The 24,715-nt window shown below is 45.9% G+C and overlaps 1 protein-coding gene across 1 annotated transcript; it reads left to right on the top strand.

Annotated features, from left to right (window-relative positions):
- The first annotated feature begins 888 nt into the window (after positions 1-888).
- CLIC4 (chloride intracellular channel 4) lies at positions 889-24,715 on the top strand. The gene is made up of 6 exons (XM_058819672.1): positions 889-1,056; positions 15,327-15,436; positions 19,940-20,065; positions 20,837-20,943; positions 22,099-22,280; positions 23,006-24,715. Exons 1-6 carry the CDS (start codon positions 985-987, stop codon positions 23,168-23,170), a joined length of 762 nt encoding a protein of 253 aa, XP_058675655.1. The 5' UTR covers positions 889-984; the 3' UTR covers positions 23,171-24,715.

The following is a 24,715-nucleotide window of genomic DNA, read 5'->3' on the forward strand; positions in this document are numbered from 1 at the left end:
GGAGGCTCATCCCGGGTCACAGACGGCATTGAAGTCACTCCGTGCCACCTCGGGCGATGCCACAGCCCCGGCCTGCCCTGGGAACGGCTCTGCCGAGACGCTCAGGTGCAGCTCCTCTCAGACTATTAAAAATACAGTCTGGGCTTCCAAAGGGAAAGCAACGACTGGGAGCAAGGGCAGGAGGCGCCGGGCCATGAAAGCCGCTCTGTTGTGTGAAACCGCATGGGGAAAATGTGATCGTGGCTCTGCTGTTCCTCTGGAAAGGCTGGAAAAAGCGCGGTTTCTTCTCTTTCCGATGTTTCACCCACTTCTCCTGCACATTTTTTTGTCCGGCTCCTCAATCCCTGATCTTAATAGTGAGGGGAAAATTAGGCTGGAGACAACTTGGGATGGATTTTTCCCCCTTCCAGGAAAGGAGCCGTTCGTGCTGCTCTGGTGTGGTGGGTCTGTAAGGGGGAAGTTTCTAGATTTTAAGTTTTTTACCTGAGGGTGAGCCGATGGCGGGGGGACACATACGCCGGGACGGGCAGCACCCACAGGGCTGCGGCCCCGACAAGGCCGCTCCCAGACGTTGTCACCGAGCATGACATCAGCCGCGGGCGGTGTCTCACGGCCGGGACGCCCACGGCTGACACCGGAGTATCCCCGCCACCATGGGGGGGACCGCGGGGACCCCCCCGTCCCTGAGGGGACTCCGGGACCGCCATGGCCGGCGCTGCCCCTCACATCTGTCCCCTCACGGGGCCACGCCCCCTCAGCGCGGCCCAGCATTGTCCCCTCAGGGAGGCCACGCCCCCTTAGCGTTGCCCCCTCACACATTGTCCCGCCCCCTCGCGAGGCCCCGCCCATCGCCGGCGGGCTCCAGGCGCGGCGCGGGGCGGTTCTCAGTCGCGCTCAGGGCGGGTGAGGGGAGCGGAGCGGCGTCGCCGTCCCGGCTGTGGCAGCGGCGGGCGAGGCGGGGCAGGGGCTGCAGCAGCGAGAGCAATGGCGCTGTCCGTACCGGTCAACGGGCTGAAGGAAAGCGACAAGGAGCCAGTCATCGAGCTCTTCGTCAAGGTACGGCCGAGGGGAGGCAGAGGAGGAGAGGGGAGGGCAGCTGGGGCGGGGGAGTCTCGTCCCGTCTGAGCGCCGAGCGCGCGCGCGCCGCGACCGTTGGGCGCTCCCCCCTCCTTCCTCCCTCCGCTTTCCCGCCCGGGGGGCTCTGGGTCCCCTCACGGCTCCCTCGGGCCCCTCCGTGCGCACCCCGCTCCCCGCGGACCCCACTCCTCAACCGGGCACGGCGAGGGGAGCCCCTCGGAGCGACCCCCCGAACACCCCGCGGGCACGGGGGGCTCCGCTCGGGGCGGCTCCCGGCGCCGTGCGGGCACAAAAGCGGAGCCGAGGGCGTGTGCCCGGCGCCGGGAGGGAGTGCGGGAGCCGCGGTGAGTCAGATGGAGCGGGCGGATAAAGCCGGCGGACCGCAAGAAAAGTCACTTTTTTTGGGGGAGAAAAGTGCGGCCCGGATGCGTTTTGCTGGAAGATTCTCCGGCCGGAGCAAAGGGTGCCGCGGGTGCGGGGCAGCAGCGCTGGCACAAGGGAAGAACCGAGCGCCACAATGGATCGCCCTCGCTCGGCATTGTGTGCCCGGCCAAGCGCAGGAAGGCGGCAAAAAAGCAGCAAAACCGCGAGTTACTGCTCGCTCCCCGCCCCAAAAGTCTACTTTTTATGACGGGAAGTGAATATGTAAAGTAACACCAGGTTTTTATCCAAACTAGAAGAATGAGCATGTGTTGTACTGCCCTTATCTGGCGAAGATACCATATGGTATCTCCACATGTTTTGCATTCATTTATTGCTGTATGATGCAATATTTTGCATCCTCCGGGGCTCTGGTGATGCAGCATCTTACTTTTACTTCATATCAGAAGTAACACCAATTACTCCGTGCAATCTTCTCTTTCTGTGCTTAAACGTACTTTAATGAAAGCTTCTACAGGAAAGTATTTACATTCTTCAGATGAAGTTTCTTCCAATTGCAGAGAGAAAATCAGAGATCTCTTCATCTGGGAACTTGGGAATTGCTTTGTATAAAAGCAACAATGATGAACATGAAAATTTCCAGCTATTTGGAAAGAAGTTATTAAATATCGATTTTATTTCTTAAATTATACTCTTAAAAGTGTTGAATTTTTCCTCTTTTCACACTTCCTAATAGTAGTATCAAGAGGCACTAATGGGACCCCAGGGACAGCATTGCAGTGGAGGATTCCAGACCTGATTTTGGTCAGAATATTCAGACTCTTAATATAGAGGTTAGAACTTACAACTGCTGCAATTAAGTTACAGATTACTTTGAATTATTTATAGCAGTGTATCTTTAACATAATGTGCCAATTTATCTTCATCTGTCCTAAAGTTCATCAGCTGATTTTTCTTATTTTTAAAGAAATTCAGGCAGTGATTGATGGCAGAATGATTTGGGGGCAGAGGGAAATCAGCTTTGTGGGTGTGTTTAAAGATAATATTTCATGCATGAGGAGTGGCATGGAAGAAGCTGTAAAAATAGTTTTGAGAGAGATGTGTTCATTCTGATTAAATCAGAATTGGACCAATAAACCTGTGAGATTATATGAAAGGGAGAAATCGGAATTTTTCTGTCCTTTTCAGTTGAAATTTCTTTATTGGCATGGGTTTTAAGAAAGCTAAATTTTGGGTTATCAGTGAGGTTTTTTTCCCTCAAGGAAACCTTTTCCCATTGTTATGGATGACTGCTGCACGCTGAGCACTCTCTGCCCTAAGGGTAAAGTTCAGGTTAAAATAAGAGGTTTTTGCTGCCTGTCTTCACAATCTTCAGGTAAAGATTATTTCCTATAAAATCCTTCAGGTAAGGGACAACCCCCAGCCCAGCAGACAGAACCAAAACAGTTGTTTCACCTGGGTATTGCTGCCTTTCCCACACTTTATTGAAGCTGTTGAGGATTAACAGGACAGCTTTTTTGTAAGGCAAATAAAATCTTGTTTTCTGACTCATTTAGATGCTCACTTCAGAAATTGCTAGCAGAATATGTTTATTGAAGACAGCCAAGAGCATCTATCTAAAGGAGCACTAAATTTGGATTTTAGTAATTATTTTTTCCTCTGGGAATGGAACGCTCACTTGCAGTTTTTCCGCGTGGTTGTGGGTGCAATCTAGAAAAAGAAATCTGACTTTACTGAGAGTTTCTCCATGCAGATAATCACTTTTCAAGTGTCTGGGATCTACCTGTGCCCTGTTAGCCAGGGAAGCTCCTCAGGCAGAGGTAGTGGAAAAAGTTCTGGCCCAAGCTCAGCCCAACCCCGGCCCAGGGGCGGTGACTGCATGACCTGAGCACAAAGGATTGTAACAGCCGGACCCGAGATGAAACAAAGGTAGGGGTTAAAGCTTGAGAAACAAACCTGTGCAGCCGGAGAAAGGGTCTGGCTCTGCGCCCGACCTGTGGGGTTTGAGCCTTATTAAATTGTGATCAGTAACAAAATAGGATGGGCACGGCGCGGGGAGGAGCGCACGCAGGCTGGGCTCGGTTGGGAATGGTTGTCACAGTGTTGTCACCAGCACACTGATACGAGTTTGCCCGCCAGACAATGTATCGGTCTGCTGTAATTGTATTTCCACAGTCTGAGAACCCCCTGCAGGATTAGGGGACTTAGGTAAGAAACTCTGTTGCACTGGTGATTCTGTTTATTGGTGTCACCATGAAAACTTCCAGAATTTATTTCATTCCAGAGCCGGTGGGCTGCCTGTGCTCTCTTTTAAACCAAGTGTAAATATTTTCTGAGTCTTTTCTCTTGAGAGCTGATTAGGACAAAAGCAGTGATGTATCTGATTTCATTTCGTTTCCTTGTCTGTTCCATGTTTCATTAACGAGGGAGGCTTCCATTGTCTAGCAGGAATATTTTTATGTGCCCTAGTGGCATTTCAGAGCAGTGAAGGCTGCATTGTGAATGTGCTCAGAGAAACTTGAGCTCTGGGATTGGAGTGCAGCTCAGACAGGTCACTTGGAATAATAGCTGTGCTTTCATTGGTGGTGTGTGGAATTTTATTGTAAATAAAAACGTAGTGAGGTGAATTGGTCAAATAGGCCCAGTCACCTGTGGAAATCACAGAACAGTTACAAAACTGCCTGTGCAGTTGCTGTCAGGGAGCGTGTGAGGATGGAGCTGCTGAAAGCTCAGCCCTGGGCGTTCTGGAGGGCACTCAGTGATTGCATCCTCTGCTCGTACCCAGGTGGAGACACAGAGGGTCAACAAGTTCAGTGTTAAAGGAAGCAATAACCAGGCTCCACTAATGAGGAATTCAGAGCTGTGTGTCTCTGCTGGCATGGCATGGGTAGGAGGAAGGTTTCCCCTCTCCACTGGTAACGTGTGTGTACTTGTAATTAACGAGACCTTGGATTTCTGGCAGCTCTCAAGTGAGATGTCATTGCGAAATGGGGCACCTGTGTTGAAAATCAGATACAGTCTGCTGTCTGTTTACCCTTGAGTTGCCTGTCAGTACAAAAGAAAAAGCTGTGATTTCACATTTAATAAATACCCCACTCTGAAGCACTCCCAGTGACTGCAGCAGAAGCTTGTCTCTGTTTTTGTGTGTCTGAACCAAACAGAGATTTGGCAGGTGAACTGTTGTTTGTGTTCTGGGCTCACGGTCTGTTTTGTTCAGTGCCATGCTGGGGCTGGGGCTGAGGCAGGAAGGGATGTGAGCATCTCCAGAGGATGGATTTGTGTGCATTCAGGTCTGCCTTTGTCTCACCCTGTGCTCATTCCTTATGTAAGCTCTGCTGTGGCACTCTGAAGCCCTGCAGCTCTGTACATTGGTTTATTACAAACCATCCCTGAACTTCTTTGTCATCAGGTTTTTTTTTTTTTTTTTTCATTCACAAAGTAGCTGTATGATTTAGAGGCACATCAGTACAAGGAAATAACAGGACTGGAGACATGCAGTGCTGCTTCTCAGAGATAGTCTTGGCAGGGTTATTGCTTGATAATCTTATTAGATAAGTCTCCTCCTTATGCACCAGATCATCCTTGGAGGGTTTGATGTAACCTCAGTAGCTGAGAACCTCCTCAGCCTGTCTTTGGTATGTGTTTGTTATAGACAGCAAAATGTCATGTGAGGGTTATTTCTTGGGAGTGTTGTAAAGGGGCCCTTTGTAAACTGAGGTGTAACCATTGAGTTATATCCTGTGCTCAGTGGGTATAAATCAGGCCTTTTCCTGCTCTGGCCAGCAAATTCCTTTAAATTCTGCCTGGGGAAGTCCTCACAGCCAGAAACATCCTCAGCTTTTTCATCTGGGTCTGGTTGGTGATGCAGGAACTGGTGCTCTTAGTACAGAGGTGGCCTCAAGTGTAAATGTTAAATTTTTTTGCAAATCATTGCTACATAAGCTTAAAACCTCCTGGCAATAATTTCCAGAGGGTTAACTCATTTCCAGATGAGTTAGCTTTCCTTCAGTCAGGAATTGCTTCTGAGTAATGGTTGTATTCCCTGGCATCCCTTCTCCCTTCCCAGTGATTAACATCTGATTGTCAGGAGGGCTTCTGTTTGACTTTGCAGCTGAAATGTGTCTTAACATTCAAGCTTCAACATTTTCCTCTTTTCCCTTCTACAATCTGTGTGAATTCCCAGATTTCAGCTGTGGCCCTTCACAGGCTGAGGGCTGGGCTCTGTGGTGGTGCCTGTGAGTCACTCCCTCCGTGGGACACGTGCCATGGACACATTCCTGCAGCACAGATCCTGCTACAAAAGACAAGTCTGTCCTCAGTTTTCCCAGCTGGGATTTCTCAGGGTGTGCATCCAGGGCTTGAAGTGGAAGGAGAAGCCTGTGTGTCAGAGCAAACCTTGTGGGGCAAACTTTGGGGCCTGGAGGCTGCTGGAAGTCAGGGATGGAGGAGCACTGAGGATCCAGGGCTTGTCCTGATGTGTGCAGTGATGAGTTCACCCAGCAGGGAAGGGCCCTGTGAACACCAGCATTCCCGTGAAAATGAGTAAAGAGACTGAGATCCTCTTTAAAGAGAGTTTTGTGTGGCCATGAAAGTACTTGATTGTTGAGAAGTAAGGAGATATGAGAAATCCTTACAGCAGTTTAGGGAGTGGGTGGGAGGCCCTGCTAAGCTGGCAGTGGGCAGCCCTGGGACAGGATTAGCCCATGAGAATGGGTGATCATCCCCTCCCAGCCTGGAGTGACTCATGGCACTGTCTGCTCCTTGCATGGCGATCCTGACCTCATCCTGGCCATGGAAAGGGTTCTTTATTCCAGGAGCAAGCCTGTCTGTCCTGGAGTGGGGAGAGCGGAGAAGTGGCTGCTTCTCTGGATGTGGATTTTTGAAGGCTGAGCTGTCCCTTCCAGGAATCTGCATTTGGAAGGATCTAATTGGGGAATTCCTTGAACTCCAAGCTAAACAGTAACTGTGTACTCTGGGAAGCGACTGTTGGACTCTAAAGTTTGATTTTTTAAAGTGTTCATTAGCTCCAAGGGGAAAAAAAAAAAAAAAGCCCTGGACTGTTATTTTCTCACCAGTGTGTGCTCAGATTGTGTTTAAATGAAACATTTCTTGTGATGTGACAAACACAAGGCCTGCAAGCTTTTGTAACAGTGCCTGCACCAATCCCAGCTCCTGGCCAGGCTGGACATAGCACTTAAAAATCCACAAGAACGACTTTTAAGGCTGGATAACTGTACTTGGCAGTAATTGGATTTGTTGCCTTGTTTTGGTAGATGTTCTCTTTTCCCAGTGAACTGAGCAGTGCAGTTCTGTAAAGCCTGAACTGGAGAAAACAAGGTGGTTTTTGTCTGCCAGGGGAGGCACTTGGTTTGTCTAAGACAACAAAATTTAATTAAGGTGGTGGTTGGTTGCAAATTGATGGTTCATGAAAAAAATAGTTTACATCTGTATTTGTTATCCATCTAATTTGATTTTTATCTTCAAAGTTCTTGGTAAATAAGCTGTAACAAACAGCTTATTGTCCTAATCAGGTTTGGTTTTTTTTCCTGCATGTTCTTCAGTGGAATAATATAGTTTTAGTATTAAAATAGATGCTAGGTGCTCCCTTGTGGTATTAAGAGTTTGTGCATATTTGAACAGTAAAAACACCCAAACCCAAAATTGTTATGTTGTCTTCATAGGAGTTTCAATAGAGGTTTGACTTCAGGAGCTTTAAATCCTTTATTTAGAATATTTTTCCCTAAAAGAAATATATAACAGTTATTTTTTTTTTAACTTGCTTTGAGTAGTTTGGGGTTTTAAATTCAGGTAAAATATATTTGAGGCACAAGCTGGATTTTTAGGGTGTTTGCTTCTGCTGAAGTGAAAAACATAAGCTAAAGTGTTGTTAATGACAAACATCTTTGTGTGGGAATTCTCTGAGAGTTCAGACTTATTCCTTGTATTGTTGGCCAGACAAAGGGCAAGGAAAGGAAATGACTGAGTTCTCCCCACTGAATCTCCATATTAGGTATAAACTAAATATAGGAGTGCAATCCAGGAGTGAAGTCATATCTGTATATTTTCCTGGGAAGAGCTGATGGGATCAGCCGGTGCTACTGGGCCAGCCTCGGAGCTTTTTGGCTCTCTTGGAGCTTTTCTATTTTGGCTCAGCCCTGTGGAGAGCTGCTTTTCTGAAATAAAGGAAATAGCTTTTTAACATGGTTTTATCTAAAAATGAAATCAAAGCAAGCCTGAGGAGGTTTTTGGGCCTTTCAGGGTGTGCATGATGTGAGACACAGTGTTCTGGAGCTCAGGGAGATCAGGACACAGGTCCCAGAGGAGAAACTCGGGTCCCATCTCCCAGGGCAGGGGAATTCAGTCAGGGAGGTGCCTTTTGGCCTCCCCCAGTCCCTTCACTCTGAAACAGAAACTCCAGCCCCACTTTTGGTCTCTGATAAGGCTTTTCCTGCCCAGAGCTCTGGAATGTGGGGCTGCCAGGGGAACAGGTTCAGGACTCACTGGGTTTTGAGAGGCTGCTGAGAATTTGGGCAGTGTGTGTCTCACTGCCCCTCCTTTGTGGGCTCTGCTGCTCCCCCCAGGCTGGGGCAGTGCTTCAGCTGCACATCCTGTGTTCTACCAGGCTTTAAACCCCCAGCTGGTGCTTTTGGGCTGGGATTCTGACCTTGAACTCCTCTGGGGTTTGCTGGGCTCAGCCCAAGTCAGCTGGGCTGGGATGACCTGCAGGAGGAGGAGGATGAGGAGGAGCAGCCCAGGGCGAGGCTGGAGCAGCTCTGGGTTGTTCTCTCTGCCCGTCTCCCTCTAGATGAGGTTATAAATATCACAAACACAGCTCTGTCTTTTCCTGTCCCACGGAAGTGAGGCACAGCCAGAGGTTTATTTGAAAAACTCTGAAATACCACAGATTTGACTGGGTTCTTCTGAGCCCCAGTGACAGCATTTGCAGTTCTTTCCTCTCGCTTTGGTGCTCCATGATTTGTTGGGGGAGGTTTGCAAATGGGTCTCTTGGGCTCTAGCCAAGGCACACACTGTACTTGAGCAAATTTAATAAGTCCAGGGAGAGAGAATCACTGTCATGAACAATTCCTGCTCTAGGTTTGTGTGCTGGAGACCCAAAGGCAACTTTCAGGCAGTGTAAAAGAAACCCTCAGTGCTGCAGAGTGAATTGTCTGCCGGCAGTTTCCTAGCAGAAAATTGCAAGATTGTGTCGAGGTGCTGCCCAGCACATTGCAGTCAGTGTGGCCCCGCTGACCCTGTGGGGTTTGTTCAACACCAGCTCTCTGTTCAAGGTATTGCCACAGCAGAGATGCCAGCCCTGTGCCATTAGAGAATAATTGGATTTTCCTGTGCCAGGCCAGGAAGTGTCCTGAGTCTGTCCACAATAAAGGCAGAATTTTGTGTTCCTGTCATTAAGCTCATTTCTTCACTGAAGAAAATGGTGATTTGTATTTAAAGCAGGTTTGGGACTCTCCATCTGATTCTTCCAGAGGATGAGCACGGAATAATTCCTGCTCTCCAAAGGACTAGAAGCACTTAATTAAATTCTGCTGAATTGTGAATTTACTTCCCTACACTACGAGGATCCCACAGCATCCTCCAGAAGCTTTTCAGTGGGAATTGGGCAGTGATGAGCAGGAGCTGCAGGACAAGTCTGCTAATGATTTTCCTCAGAGCAGCATCACAGGGCTAAAAACAGCATCATCCTAAAATGGTCACTGGCCTTTCTAGTGTGTGACAGAGAGAAGACTTATCAGCAAGGTAATGACTGAAGGGGCAGCTTGGATGGGCTGGCAAACATTCCTTTCCCTGCTGAAAGAGCCAGATCTCAAGTAAACACAGGCACTCGAGTTAATTATTTTGAAGTATTTTTTGAGTTTAAAGGAATTTCAGCTGAAGTGGAACTTGGGCTGGTTACAAATGGTGATAGGGGTCAGGAGAGGCAGTGGTAACTCAGGTTGGTTTTGCCCTGGGTGTGTTAATGTCAGTCAACATATAGCAAATGTACACTAATTATCTCAGGCTAATTATCTTAGGGAATTCCAGGTGTCAGCACTGACCTGATGCTTTTTTGTTTCCATTTCCCATGTTTTTCTCAAAGGAATGGCTATTTAAAGTAGCAGTGATGGCCTAAGTTTGTCAGTAGAGCTAAATTTGGGCAGGGTGTGGTGGTTGTGACTTGAGAGTTTACCTTCACACAGTGTTACCAAATTAAGAATTCACTTTCAAAAGGCACTTCTGATGCCCTGAACCCTCTGCAGGATGTGCTGTTGGTTTTTCTCCCTGATTCCCACCTTTCCTGGATTTGTTCATCGTGGCAGGGAAGTTCTTTGGGCAGTCAGCCCCGTTTGTGTGCCAGCCCTGTGTTGAAATGTTCTGTTCATGTGTGCTCTGCCTGGTGGCACAAGGAAAAGCTTTGCCCTGGAGGTCGTGGCCCCTGCCCTGGAGAAGCAGAGGTGACAGCAGGAAGTGTCCCTGTCCCTCAGCCCTCAGATTAAAGCTGGCTGAACCGGATTTACTCAGGGCTGGACTCTGCCTTGCTCCCTGACCTGTTCCTCCCCTAAAAAATCAACTCCCTTCTCAAACTGCAGGTCTGGGAGGTGGCAAGGAGTGCAACACTCCTGCAGATAAGCTTTTCCAGCCCTGCCCTGTCACTTGTTTTGCTCTTTGAATAAGAGGAGAACATCAATATTCATCAATATTTGAGCCACTGGGGGCATTTAAGGTCTGCTTTGCTTTGCAGCGCGGGTGTGAGGAGAGAGCATCCCTGGGGGCTCCTCCATCATCCCTGGGGTTCATCAATCCCTGAGGCTCCTCCATCCCTGGGGTTCATCAATCCCTGAGGCTCCTCCATCCCTGGGGTTCATCAATCCCTGGGGCTCCTCCATCCCTGGGGTTCATCAATCCCTGAGGCTCCTCCATCCCTGCCCCAGCCCAGGGAGCAGTTGCAGTAATGGCTCTGTGGGGAGCATTTGTTACATGACTGCTGTCACTCCTTCCATGGCTGCAATTCTTCACTCTTATCTGGAGCAGCCCCAGTCAGCAGCACAATTGTGCCTGTTCAGCTTGGCAAGGTAAAGGTGCAGGGATTTGGGCTGATGCAGCCAGATCCTTTTCATGTGTGGAACATCAAACCCCTCCTTCCTGTATCCTCTGTTCCTTTATCTCAGGCCTTGGAACTGCTGCAGGTTTTTCACTTGAATGGCTTTGTTAGCTCACCTTAAACAATTTCCTCTCAAAACAGTAATCCTTAAAGGATTATTATTAATTACCCACTTTTGGAATAAGCTTACTGCTCATTAAGCAGGCAAAATTGATTGTTATCTGCTGGTTTGAGGCAATGGCTTTGCATCCTGCTGGGTTGCTCATGCAGTTTTCTCAGCAGGTTTGGTTTTCATTGTTAGAACTCAAGACATATTTCAAGATGACTGAGTTTAGGATTTGAACATACTCTCTCTTTAATTTTCATTTTCCCCCCAATCTGTTTATTGCCTGGAACATTATTCTTCTAGACTTTGCAAAGTGCAGCTTCCCCACTTGGGGAGTGGGGATTTCCTTGGTGCTGCAGTCCTTGTCTCTGGTGGAAAGTATTCTGTGAGATGCTTCTAAAATATCTTTATCCCTCTTCATCCAAACTTCTCTCACCACTTCTGGTAAAGATGTCACATCTGGGAGGAATTCCCTTGAGAGTTTTGGGTAAATGAAGAAATGGTCTCCTGGTGTTCTGCCCTTTCCTTTTGTTCTATTTTTGCAGGCAGAGACTGAGCTGTGTTCCATTGCTCATCAGATGCCCTTTGACTTTATTTTTCTGCAGTTATTTGATCTACTTTGGGAAACTTGTAATGGGCTCCTTTTAACTGGTTAATATTTGAAACAGTTTTGCAGAAATCTTTGGGACCCAGGATTTCTAAAATTCTCAGATCTGTTTTGTATAAGAAGGGTTCTGTGTCCTTTAATGTTTCTTTGCTTGTCTGGCTTTTTGTTGGTCTTGCAATAAACTTCAGCACTCCCTTGCTGAGGTAAATCCACTCAGCTTCTGGTGTCAGGAGTCAGGTTAATTTTTATGCAGCTGTGAAGACAAACTTTTCATAATTTAAATGGATTTTTCCCTCCCCTTAGCTTGTTCAGCCACTCAAACAGATGTTTGGTTACTTGTATTCTCTGGGGTTTTGTTTTTTTGGACGGTCTCATTTGAATGAAATCACTCCTCAGGGAAGAGAAAGGGAGGAGGTGGCCTCCAAGCTCAGCTCACTCCTGCAGACACTGGGATAAGCAGATTTTGGGGTTTTTCCCTTTCCCAAGGGCTGCACTCCTGCATGGGCTGAGCTGCTGGGCTCTGGAGGTGCCAGGAGTTCCAGTGTGGCTGTGACAAACCAGGCTGGCTCCTCAATGAGCTGCTGATTCTGTTACTGCCCTGGAACTCTCCCATTCTTGTTTGAACTTCCTTTCTTATTTAATGTTTCTTTAAAAATAGCTTTATTTGTTTTCATAGAGCACTGTAGAGCAGCGTTCTGAAGGGTGTGGGCCCTGCTCTCCCTGTGCCACGTCTGACAATTAATAAAGTCCTTTTTGCCACCTTCCCAGAGGTTTTCTGAATTCACTTCAGTTTGTAGAGGGTAACACAAAGTGAGAAATTCCATGTTCCTTGCTGTGTGAGAGGTGTGGCACTTTTCCTCTCTCTGGTCCTAATCCCTGCAATTGAAAACCTGAAATTCAGTGAAATTAGATATAAAGTGAGGTTTTTGAATACATATCCTTCAGTGTGCAATGGTAGAATTGGAAATTAGCCCTAATTGCAGGCAGTTTGGCATTAGTAACATTACCAATACTACTGGTAATAAAGATTTTTAGACTGATTTTAAAAAGAATTTGAAGTAAAACCTCAAAGCTTCTTGGTATAGAATGACTATAGCCTTGTTAAATAACAAATAACCTATGCTGAGGTTAGTGCAGAGAAGTCAACATTGAATATTTGCTTTACTCTGATGGTGATGAGGATTAGCCACTGAAGATATCCTGGAATTTTATGGCCTGAATTCAAAGACAAGGCAATGACAAGCACAATTATTCTGTGATTAACCCCTGCATGTCAAATCATGTCAGATTTCAGAGTATTCTTCTAATATGTAAAGTTTAGAGTTTACTGCCAGCACAGCTCTGTTCTGGCAGAGAAAACCAGAGCCAGGAGTGGCTCCTGCAGGAGCACCCAGCACAGTGGGGAGCTCTGAGGAGGATCCATGGATTGAGGGGATCCAGAGCTGAGGAGGATCCATGGATTGAGGGGGACCCAGAGCTGAGGAGAAATCCATGGATTGAGGGGGACCCAGAGCTGAGGAGGATCCATGGATTGAGGAGAATCCAGAGCTGAGGAGGATCCATGGATTGAGGGGACCCAGAGCTGAGGAGGATCCATGGATTGAGGAGAATCCAGAGCTGAGGAGGATCCATGGATTGAGGAGAATCCAGAGCTGAGGAGGATCCATGGATTGAGGAGGATCCATGGATTGAGGAGGATCCATGGATTGAGGAGAATCCAGAGCTGAGGAGGATCCATGGATTGAGGAGAATCCATGGATTGAGGGGAATCCAGAGCTGAGGAGGATCCATAGATTGAGGGGGCCCAGAGCTGAGGAGGATCCATGGATTGAGGGGACCCAGAGCTGCTCCTGAGGAGGGGCTGGAGCATCAAACACCAAATGGGCCTCTCAGGCAACAGTTACAGAGCAGAATTCCTTGGCTCCAGAGCTCTGGAGCCAGAGTTTCTTGGCATTCTGAGTGCATTCCTTCTCCAGTGTGTGCTCAGAATAACTTGGGACTTTTTGGAGCAGAAGTGGGACAAACATTTGCAGACAGAACAGTCTGGGCTCCCTTTGGGCTGCTGGGCTCTGAGTGTGCATCAGGGTTTGTTCATGGCTCTAATCCCCTCCTCTGACTCAAATAATCCAAAAAGCCTGTCCTGAACTAAAGCAGATGCTGCTGATGGTTGTTCACTTGGAATGTTGCACTTGTGTTGGGAGAGAAGGGAAGTTGCAGGATAAGTAAATGCATTTGACCTTTTTTGGTCACTTTGATTTTGGCTTATGAAGATGGACCTCAATGAAAGCCACAGGTCAGCCTGAAATTTTAAACTTTTTGTGCAGTTCTATGATTTTAAAGTAGCTTTGGTTTGGATTGCAGTGGGCCAGGTAAAGTTTAATGGGATGGAGATTTCAGCCTGTGCTGTTACTGCAGTGTAACTCAGGCTTTGCTTGAAGTTTGAGGGCTCAGATCAGTTCTGAGTCAAAGAATTATTTCTGCTTCAAAGCATGAATTACCCTGGGCAGTACAAGATATGTATTTTCCTTAGATGGGATGCAGTGTTGTGTTTTTCAGTCCCTTTTTTCCAAAGGTAGATCAGACCTGACACGTGGCAGCAGAAAAAGCAGATGAATATAAATCTATAATTTACCTGTAGGAAATGTCAGCTCCAGTGTAAACATGGGAGGGGGAATTGCTGAAATCCAGCCTGCTGTGTGCAGGGACAGTGAAGGGTTAAATATTAACATTATCCTTTTTCTAGATGCTTCTAGAATTCAGCCTCCTGAGCAGACACATGGCAGAGTTTAAGACAATCCATTAACAATAATCTGCTGCAAGTTTGACTCTACTATCCAAATATAAAGCTGGCAATTTGTAATTTATACAATTTAATAACAACTTCTTTTCTCTGTCAAGTCTTCATTAATGACGCTAATAAAGGTTTGAAGAAAACTGATTCTGTATCTACAGCCAGGTCTTTGGGAGTTCTGACAGGAGGGACATGTCAGGAATGAGTCCATTGGCTGTAGGAACAGTAATTAATTTAAAAATCCTCAACAGCTGTTAAAGAAACTCAGCTCTACCTGCAAAGGCCCCGTGATTTTACAAAACCCCAAACAGCTTTCTGAATTTAAGACAGCTTCTCTGAAAACTCTCTCTTTTCCTGGCCTTTGAAAATCCTGCTGTTGCTCTTTTTAACTTTCAAAGTCTTTCTGAATTCCCCTCACTGTGATGATGAAAGAATTGGCCAGGCTTTGAGAATTGCATGGATGAAAATCACCCTTGGAAGGACTCTAATAATAACAATAATAAGCAAAATCCATTGAAACTCATCTGATATAAAGTACATGTCAGGATAATCTGACATATTTGGCTGCTTTAAGTACTGAACCGGTTCTCAGAGGATTGAATTTTATAACAAAGGTTTCCAGTGCCTCATTCTAGCCCAGAAAAAACTAAAATTTTCCAACTCAGCAATGCATCCTTCATTGTCAGAGCGATGATGAGATGGGTGCTATCACTGGCAGCTCACTGCTGCTTTCTAATGGGCCTTTGTGGTGCTGGGACAAAGACTGATTGATAAATTGCCTATAAAAAGTGGCTTTGGGATATTATTTAATTGTCAGTGAAGTCTCTATGTACTCACAGTTATGTCTTTGCTCACAGCACCTGCAGTACAATCAATTCTCAGTTCCTGGAGCACTGCACAGGGAGAGATAGAGGCACTGGACTGGGAGATGACTCCAATGAATCAGCCATGCCTTGGAGAAGAAAGGAAAGGAATAATAAAGAGCAAAGAGCAGCAGTGCCATTGGAAAGCTGCCCTCAGAAGGTGTGGCTGCTCAGAGAGGATGTTCAGCTTCCAAGGGCACTGCAGCCCTGGCCCTGGCACAGATAACTGAAATATTGCTCTGTGCATTTTCTGAGCAGCTGGGGGACGTGACAAGTAAAAACTTGACGGATGTGGCAATTTCATTGTACTGAGTGTGTGTTTAACCACAGCTGTTCCAGAGGCTGGGAGAGGAGCAGAGCCATCCCTGCCCACATTAATTAATGCTCTGTTCTGTCTGCAGGCTGGCAGTGATGGTGAGAGCATAGGAAACTGCCCCTTCTCCCAGAGGCTCTTCATGATCCTGTGGCTGAAGGGAGTCGTGTTCAGTGTCACAACAGTGGACCTGAAGAGGTAAGAAATACTTTAATTATTGGGCCATCAAGAGTTCAGCACCCTTGGTGGAACAAAGCTTTGGCCAGAGCTTCTATGGCTCATGGGATGGTTCTGTGAAATTAAAATCTGTCCTAATAATTAACTGGATGTAAATGGTGCATTCATTATGGTTTAACCAAAAATTATGGTAAGTTCTCTTGAATTTGTTCAGTGGTTCTCTTCTGTAAAACTCACACAAAGCCTTTTGTAACTGAATATTGACTCTTCCTTTCCTGACTTCACATCAAGAAGTGGGGACAGGTGGATATTTTTAGTCAGTCACCCTCTGGTCAAATTCCAGTGATGGATGATTGTCACAAACAATGTGCAGCCTTCTCCTTTTCTTAATGTTTTTAAGATAATTTTGGTTATTGTGCAATAATAATGAAAATACCTGCCCATGAGGTAAATCCAAGTGAAATGGGCAGGAATAAAATGCAGAATATTCTGCCTTTGTTCAGTGTCAGCCAGATAAGCCACGGTGCTGTCACCTAAACTGCAGCTGCTCCTCTATAAATGAGTACCTTGGTGGCTAAAACCAGTGAGAATGAATCCAGGAGCCTCCATTTCCTCAGGCTGGGCATTCTGTGTTATGGAAGTGCTAAATTCAGCAGGGGCCTTGTGTTTGCTTTGGGTGTGAAGTCATGTTTTCCCAGCACTGATGGAAAACTCTGCTGGTCACAGCTCTGCAGAGGGGCAGCTGCCGGTGCCTCCAAACCTGAATTTCAGGAATAAAGCCAACAGAAACACAGTGTTCTGCACTGAATCCAGCTTAGAAGGGAGAAATCACCCTGCTGGGCTTAAGCTCTGGGTATTTTTTGGAGGGAGGTGACTTGTTTGGGTTTTAAAAATCACTGAAGTTGCTGCTGCAGTGCTGGCAAGGAGAGTGAAAGGCTCCCATGTGTGGTGAGGGGCAGAAAGCAGCTTTTGTCAGCCCTGGGTGCATTTGGAGCTGCTCAAAGAGCTTTTCTGGCCAGTGTGGGATTTCCCTGCAGATGCTGCTGCTGCCAGCCCCATAAACCAAATGTGTCACATCTTCCACCAGCCCTGCTGTGGTTTGTGCAAGCTCAGGGGCAGAGCTGCTGCTTGTGGGCTCTTGGTAATTTGGGATTTCCTTTTCCTTTAGTGATGGGGTTGTTCAACCTATTGCAGTTCCTGGGGTGGGCAGAGATATTTTAGGTTTGAAAGGCTTTTTACTGCTGAACCAGCTTAGATATCATTAAAATGCCAAATATTCCTGATGAATTGGCTTTATTTTGTGTCCCCTTGGCAACTTGGAGTTAATTGGGTGGGGGAATGAGATGTAAGACTAACTTTTAGCCTATAAATTGGTTGCAGATGTTTAAAGTTGACCTTCCTTACACAAGGAAAGCTTTCTTTCAGGATTTCTTTTTCTGTTGAGGAAGGGGAAACACAAAATAAGTGCAAAATTAAAGCTCTGCAGGGGAATAGGTCAAATAAACCACCTTTGTGTTGGGCACTGAAGGGGTTCTCTGGGAAAGGACACAAAGGACCACTGCAGCTAATTCAGGGTGAAATAGGTATTGATACAAACTTAATTCCTTTTAGACTTTATTTAGATGTCCTTAAATACAGCTTTAACACTGGACTGATCAATACCCAGTGGCAGAACAGTGCAGCTTGCAGAACATCACATCCAGCTGAGTGCTGGACAGGAAATGTTTGATATCACATGGGGCTGTTTCCCCTTGTTATCACTGCCAGAATGATAATGGATGTTAGGTGGTGCCTTCATACTGCCACAAGAAACTGCTTTTGTGAGCACTTTATTCAAGCCAATTATCTCCTCTGCTCTTGTTGAGTTTGTGTCTAACAGGAACAGAGCAGAGCAGGAATTGTTTAAAAAAATCTGAATTTATTTTGTTGGCCGAAACCAGAAAAAAGGAAAAGAGGCTTTGCTTGCCTCTGCCTCATAATATCAGTGCTGCACAGCAGCAAGGCCAGCTCTGTTTGTGAGCCTGAAAAGGTCATGGTTGGGTACAAAAGTTCACAATGAGGGACTTGGGACACAGGAAAATCTGAGCCTGCTTCTCCTGCCTGAGTGCTTCCCCTGCAGAGCTGCCCTGAGCTAACAAAGTCACATTCTGCACTGCTCAGCTCTGCCCTCAACACACAAAATGTGCACATAGGCAAGGGAGGAGGGCAGTCCCACCCTCTGCAAGGAGTCAGGCATTTCTTCCCTCTCCTTGGGCACACAGAGGCTCCATTCTTCCCTTCTGGGCAGCAGCATTGCCGTGCCCAGGGCTCTGCCTTGTTCTGGGGGCCGGAGCAGAGCTGCCCTGCACAAACCATTTGTTGGGCTTGGAGCAGCACTCAGGGCCAGCTTGTCTTCAGCTGAGGGCTGAAATCCTGTTTGGAGCATCTTCATTTGGAGTTTTTGCAGTTCCTTTGGTAGGCAAACCCTTAATTATATTAAATATTCAAATTAAATATTAAAGACCACCCAGACATCGATCCAACTTGAGCAGAGTGAAATACTGCTGAGAACTGGGGTTTTACTGCTGACTGACTTTTCCCCATGTTACTCTTCAGATCCTCACTGCAGTATTTGTGTAATTTATAAATGTGTTACATTTGGGGGCTGGAATTTGTCTGCTCTACAATAAATAATTTGCATGCTAATTACTACTCTGGTTTGTGGCAAAGCCATGAGGTGTTTACACCTTAACTCTGAGGGCCAGATAGTGAATGTGGCCCTGCCTCCAAAACCCCTGGTAAACTTTGGGGTAGGCACAAACCGTGTTGGAATTATTTGGAGTGGTTACAGAAGGGGTTTTTGTTTGGGTTTGGTTTGTTTTTTTAAGCTCTCCAGCTTTATCTCTGAAGGCAAACATCACTGTTACAGTAATTGCCTTCTTGTTTGACTGTTGGGGGAATTTGTACTCTGAGCCTTTTCAGGCTGTTCCTGTGTGCTCCAAGGGCTGTGCTAGAGCAGGGCTTGGTTTGGATCTCCTGGCAGGGGCAGAAAACTGGAGTCAAACCCTGAGCTGGGCTGTGGGATCTTCATTCTGCGTTCTTTTGAAAGATCCAGATGGATAAAGTGCTCTGAGATGCACTCTGCTTCTTTGGAAAGCTCTTTTGGGCAGTTCTTTGGAATAATCTGTTTCTGAGCTAAAGCTTGCCTTTGATAGTATTCCTGCAGATCCTGTGCTCTTGCTCCTGTTTGTTTTTCAAATAACATTCCTTTTGAGGAATTTTATCTGGCCAACATGGGGAGCTGGAAGGGAGCCACGATGACTTCCTGTAATTGTTGGGAGTTACAAAGCTGTATTTAAATGAAGTGTTAAGCTACTTAAAGCATTACCCAATGACGACTTTAAATCCTAAAAGTGAGGGAGAGGTGGCAACTCTTAGTGAGAAATAACTTCTCAGAAGCTTAAAAATGGAAAAGAGTTAAATTCTTGTATTCATAAGATCTCCCAGGGTAAGTATGAAAATCACTTTTCTCCTTCAGTGTTACAAGTAAGCACACCTTGGCTCTAGAAAAGGGGCAGCAGTGGGCAGGACATGAAATTCTGGCAGGGGTTCTAAATTTTGTAAGAAATGGAAAACGAGGTAGAGTTGTAAACTGAGCTCAGCCTGGAGCCCAGCTGCTCTCATCCCTGCAGGGCTGGGGCTGTGCATGGCACCAGTTCAGTTTCCCTGTCTGGGGCTGTCAGGAGCATTTCCTGAAGTGCAGTTTCCAGTAAATCCAGTTCCTGCAGGCCTGCAGCTGGCTCAGGAACGTGGCCAGGCTGGACAGGGCTCAGGCCCAGCTCAGGGTTGTGCTCAAACAGGAACCAGGGGGCAGCTTTGCCTTGGCACAGCTCTCAGCTGAGCCAGCGGGAGGTGGTGGCCAGGCTGCCTAGGGGAAATGTTAGTTAGGAAAAGAGCTAGAAATGGCTATTTCAGCTTTTTGCTGTTTCTCTCATGAATAATCCCAATGTGGGATTGCTCTCCCAGGTGTGCTGCTCTTGTTTGTAAATACCTTTTCTCACTGGGGGAAACTGAAGCATCATTTTAACCATGATGTTCAAGCATCTGTCGGCCTGCCTGGAACCAACCTCCCTGGGCATGAAATAAATGCTTTATTCACTGTTCAATAAATGCTAGGGCAGACCTGCTGCTTTCCAGAGCAGATCTGTGTGAGGGGCAGGATTAGCACAGATTATGCTATATATAAACTGCTCTGTAGGGCTGGGGAAGGAAGGAGAGGTGTGTGTATAGGTATCCCTCTTCTAGTCAGCATTGGATGGAGTTGAGAATAAACACAGCCAGAGGTAGGAGGAGATTGGTTTTAACTGTTTCAAATTAATTGTTAGCAAGTGTATTCAAAATGTTTAGTTGTAAACTCACTTTTTAGAAAGAAAACTGGTGGTGTCTATTTAAAACCGAGGGTGTGGAAACCTCAGCAGTGCTTTTGTGGTCATAGCAATGAAATTATGTCCCCTGCTTACTGTTCATGGGTTTGCATCTCCCCAGGAAACCAGCAGACCTTCAGAATCTGGCTCCAGGCACTCACCCCCCCTTCATCACATACAATGGGGAAGTGAGAACAGATGTGAACAAGATTGAAGAGTTCCTGGAAGATGTTCTGGCCCCACCCAAGTAAGTGTTAAACTGATGGTTTGTCACCTCAGGCACAGCTCTCACAGGGGATTTCTGCCCCAAGAAACTGAAGACATGGAATAGTTCTTGCTTGTCATACCTCCCTCCCCTCAGCTTCCTCATCTTTAGGTCAAAAACTGTTTTCTCTCTAAGATTATTTTATAAATATCCTTTGCATACCCCAGTCATCCTTTCTGCACTTTCAAACTCTCCCTTTTGGTGACAGGCACATTTGTGTCCAAATAATGCAAATGAAGAGGAGTCTGCTGTACAAAACTTGGTCCTAAACTGTAGTGAGAATTTGTTTTAATGTGTTCCAACTGTCTCCAGACTCTTGGCTTTGTACTCTTCAGCTGGCAGGCAGATCCAGACACTGCCTTTAACAGACTGGACTGTTTTGTCTTTTCAGCATGGCAAAACTTCATGTTTTTGTTAAGAGATGTGGAGTCCATAACTCTGATGCTAATTGAAGTGGAAAACCCTGTATTTTGCTGACAGATGAGTGATGTGCTCCCTTGGCAGCACTGATTGAGGGAGCTCTGCTGCCCTGGGCTCCTCAGACTCTGTTTGTACCAAATATCTGGTTCAGAAAGCAGCAATGTGCTTTTTCCCTCTGGAAAAGGTTTAAAAACCTCAGGGTGTGATGCTACACTTCAGGAGCCAGGCTGGAAAAGGATAAATCAGTAACAAAATGCCATTTTGTGTTAATTAATAGATAATGAGCACCATTCTGCTAAATGTGCTGTAGATCTGCTCCTTGCTGCTTTTCAGGTACCTGAAACTCTCACCAAAGCACCCAGAATCCAACACTGCTGGAATGGATATATTTGCCAAATTTTCTGCTTTTATCAAGAACTCTAGACCAGAAGCTAATGAAGGTGGGTCACTGGGGGACAGTGCACTCCTGATTCACTCTTTGTGTTTTTCAGAGCAGCTTTGTGGGAAATATCTCCCTGACAGATTTAGCTGCATGTTGGTGGACACTTGACAGTCTCATGAATTAAAATCTTATTTAAATTTAATGTTAGAGATTTCAACATTTGAAAGAGAACTTCAGTTCAATCAGAATTTCAGTGGGGTGTGCATTGTTTGTAAATATCCCTGGCACTGGGTCTTCTCTGTGCAGCAGCCACTCACAACTCTTGAATGAAGGATAAATATTTCAACATCCAGAAGCAAATTTCAGACAAAGTTTGTCATGCCCCAATGGTCGAATTTCTGTGTATCTGCTGCTCTTATTTCACCTCTCCAGGACTCAGGGCTCCCATTCAGAGTTCTGAGCTGAGCTTAGTTTGTGTCACTTCCATTAAAGGATTAAAACCTTTCTGTGTGGAGGGAAAACAGGAGATTTCACACGAGGGATCAGTAAGTGGTGAAGAACTCACAGCTGGGCCTTTAAGTAGTTCAGTACAAATCAATTTTGTCCTTAAAGTACTTAGAGGGAAAACCAAACTCAGGGAATCAGGGTTCCTTTCTACTGCAGTTCGAAGGGAGAGATGCAAAATATTTGTAAACAGTTGGGAAATAACTGGGGATTTTCTGGGGTGTGCTGCCCTCTGCTGCTACATTCCATAAGCCTTCTGCTCCATTCCCAATCCTGCTGTGCTCCTGCACCAGCCTGGGTGCTCTGGGTTGGTCAGGGCTGTTTGCTGAGCATGTGACATTAAACAGATTATGTTTAAATGTATATAAACCCCAGCATAGCTTAATTCTAATCAGTTTAAGCCAGTTAGGCACAGTCTTAAGAAACTGACATAAGCCACTTTTTAAACCAAAAATAAACCCCTGTGGGCAGTCTTACAGCATTTTAAATTAGTGCAAACTCCTGTGTTAGCCAGCTTTTAAATAACCTGCATTTGTGGGATATTTAAAGAGATTCTGGTCCAGTTTCAGTGTTCTGGTGAGCACAGAGGCACAAAAACTGACCAAGGGTTACAAATCCTTCAGGATAGCACAGAGATGTGGGGTTTGTATTTCAGATCTAGTAGCAGGCTCAGTTTAATATTTGTTTTGAATGATCCCTTCCTGTGCAGCCTTAGAACGTGGCCTGTTGAAAACCCTGCAGAAGCTGGATGAGTACCTGAACTCCCCCCTGCCTGATGAGATCGATGAGAACAGCCTGGAGGATGTCACAGTGTCCACACGCAAATTCCTGGATGGCAACGAGATGACCTTGGCCGACTGCAACCTGCTGCCCAAACTGCACATTGTCAAGGTCAGACCTGGGGGGCTGCAGGGGAAAATGCAGCAGAAAATAGCTGTGCTTTGTGTTATTCCTGTGCACAGCTAATTGCAGCTGTCTGTAAGCTTAGCTGCGCTGGTAGTACCTGAGTTTGTGCAAGGTTTGGGTCACTCAGAGGGCTCTGAGCAGTGGAGATCAGGGCAGGTGTGAATTTGGGCAGCAGAGAGCCCAAACCCCATTCCCTGCCCTGCCCTCGTGGTCCCAGGGAGCTGCAGAGCTCACAAGGAGGAGGAGGAGGAAGGTGAAGATCAGGTGAGCAGGTAATGGCTGAAGGGGGTTGCTCACTTCTGTAGAGGAAACTGCTCAGAACAAAGTAAATTACACAAATAAAGGGATTGTGTAAATAACCGAGTTGGAATGTAAAAGGCAGCCTGGGACAGCCGCAGGAGTGCAGATGTGCCCACAGCAGTGTGGTTTGGTTCCTCCCCTGCCTGCAGTGCTCTGTGTCAGTTCTGTACTGCAGATGGAGCCACAGGCTCAGTTTCTGCCTGCCTGCAGAAGAATTTCCCTGGGTGAGGAGAGCCCCAAGGGGAGAGAGGCAGGAACAGCCAGGGCATCCCTCAGGAACAGCCTCTGGAAACTGCAGGACTCATCCCACGTGTCCAGGCTGGAATGATAACTTCACAAGAGAGTGGCCAGGGCTGGAAAAGTGTTTAAAGTGAAGGATGTAAATTTATAACATAATTCTGTCATTCCAGGTGGTGGCCAAAAAATACCGCAACTTTGAGATTCCCAAGGAGATGACAGGGATCTGGAGATACCTGACAAATGCTTACAGCAGGGATGAGTTCACCAACACCTGTCCTGGAGACAAGGAGATTGAAATAGCTTACAGTGATGTAGCCAAGAGACTCACCAAGTAACCAGCATCTGCAGAGGATCAGGTTATATCCCATAACAATGCTTCTAACAGACTGCTCTTTTCATATCAATAGCAATTGGTTTTTGCATGAACTCGCAGTTACTCCAAGCCACGTGGATAGACCAGGTACAGTAATTACCTAAAGTTTGCAGACTTTAATTACAGGCTTGTTTTTCCTGACCTCCTCTCACAGCCTCTGAGCATGGTGGATGCAGTCGTGTTCCTGTTGCACTGGGGTGACTCTGGATTCTTCATTCTGAAGGGCTGGCTTGCCCCTGCTGCTTTTCTCTGTAAACATTTGGTCCATGATTTGTCCAGGAATTGGTTTAGGATCCTGTCTCACTGTATGGTACAAGGAATATTTATGTATTTTGGAATTTATTGCTTTTCCAGAAGATCTGTACACGCCTGTCATACCTGTGACACGTTGAACTGTACCTGCTTGTCTATCCTATTTACATAGAGAAGGGAACTTAGTATCCAAAAGAGCCATTTGCAAAATATTTGGCAATGTTTTGTTGGTTTGTTTTGTTGTAATTTTATAAAATCTCTTGGATTTGAAGTCACGGTGATGGTTGAGAATGGACTCAATGTGAACCTTGGATTTGAGTGACCTCAGCATCAGGGAAGTTTGAATCCAGGCCTGAGAGCTGGGGCAAGAAGCTCCAAGCTCAGAGCTGATTTTTTTGTGTCTTCAAGAGCTTGAGGAGATTTAAACACCTGCATTTGTATGAATTTTGAGTTGCAGCAAACAAATAATTGTCAGGATTTTCCATCAGGAAACAGCAGAGTTGGAAGCTGCCCTCTGTTCACCTTAAGAATTGCAAGTGGCTTTCTTTTTGGTAGTTAAGAGCCTTTTTGTTTTGTATAGGTATTTTTGGTGATTTTTACTTAAGAATCTGTTCTGTCATAGCCCAAATCCATGGCAACTGTAGTGTCCTAACTCTGGGTGGGGAATAGCAGTGCAATGATTAGTGATGCAAAATGGACTGAGAGCCATGAAATGGGAATTTTTAATGCCCTTTCTTCCCTGAAGAAAGCTAAAGTGACCTTTAAAAAGAACATTTGCCTTAAATGATAGTAGGGTGGTTTTTTCCTGAATGAAAACCTGGGAATTTTGTAAAGAATTGGTGGTGGAATCCAGTCCTTTCCATGGAATTTATCCCAATTGTTTCTGTGCACCTGCACTGCAGTTTTGCATACTCGTAATCATTGCACTACTATACTTAAATCTTTTTACAGCAACACTGAGGAATAGCACTACAATTTTTTTAAAAGCAATTTTCAAATGTTTCTAAACCAGGGAATAGTTTTCTTGTTTAAAATTAATGGTTTTGATGCACGAAATAAACTGCTAGGTTATTTTTAAAAGACCATCATAAACAACTCCAAAGAATGCTAGACTTATATGCCTATTTTTTTGTAAAGATACTTTTATATTTAACTGATTTTAGAAGCTGGAAAGTGCTATTCCTGCTAGGTTGTTCTTGGAATATTTAACATTCTGCAATAACATGAAAATGCTGACACAAACACTTTTATACAC

The sequence above is a fragment of the Ammospiza caudacuta genome, chromosome 25 (assembly GCF_027887145.1).
Source record: "Ammospiza caudacuta isolate bAmmCau1 chromosome 25, bAmmCau1.pri, whole genome shotgun sequence".
Taxonomy (NCBI): domain Eukaryota; kingdom Metazoa; phylum Chordata; class Aves; order Passeriformes; family Passerellidae; genus Ammospiza; species Ammospiza caudacuta.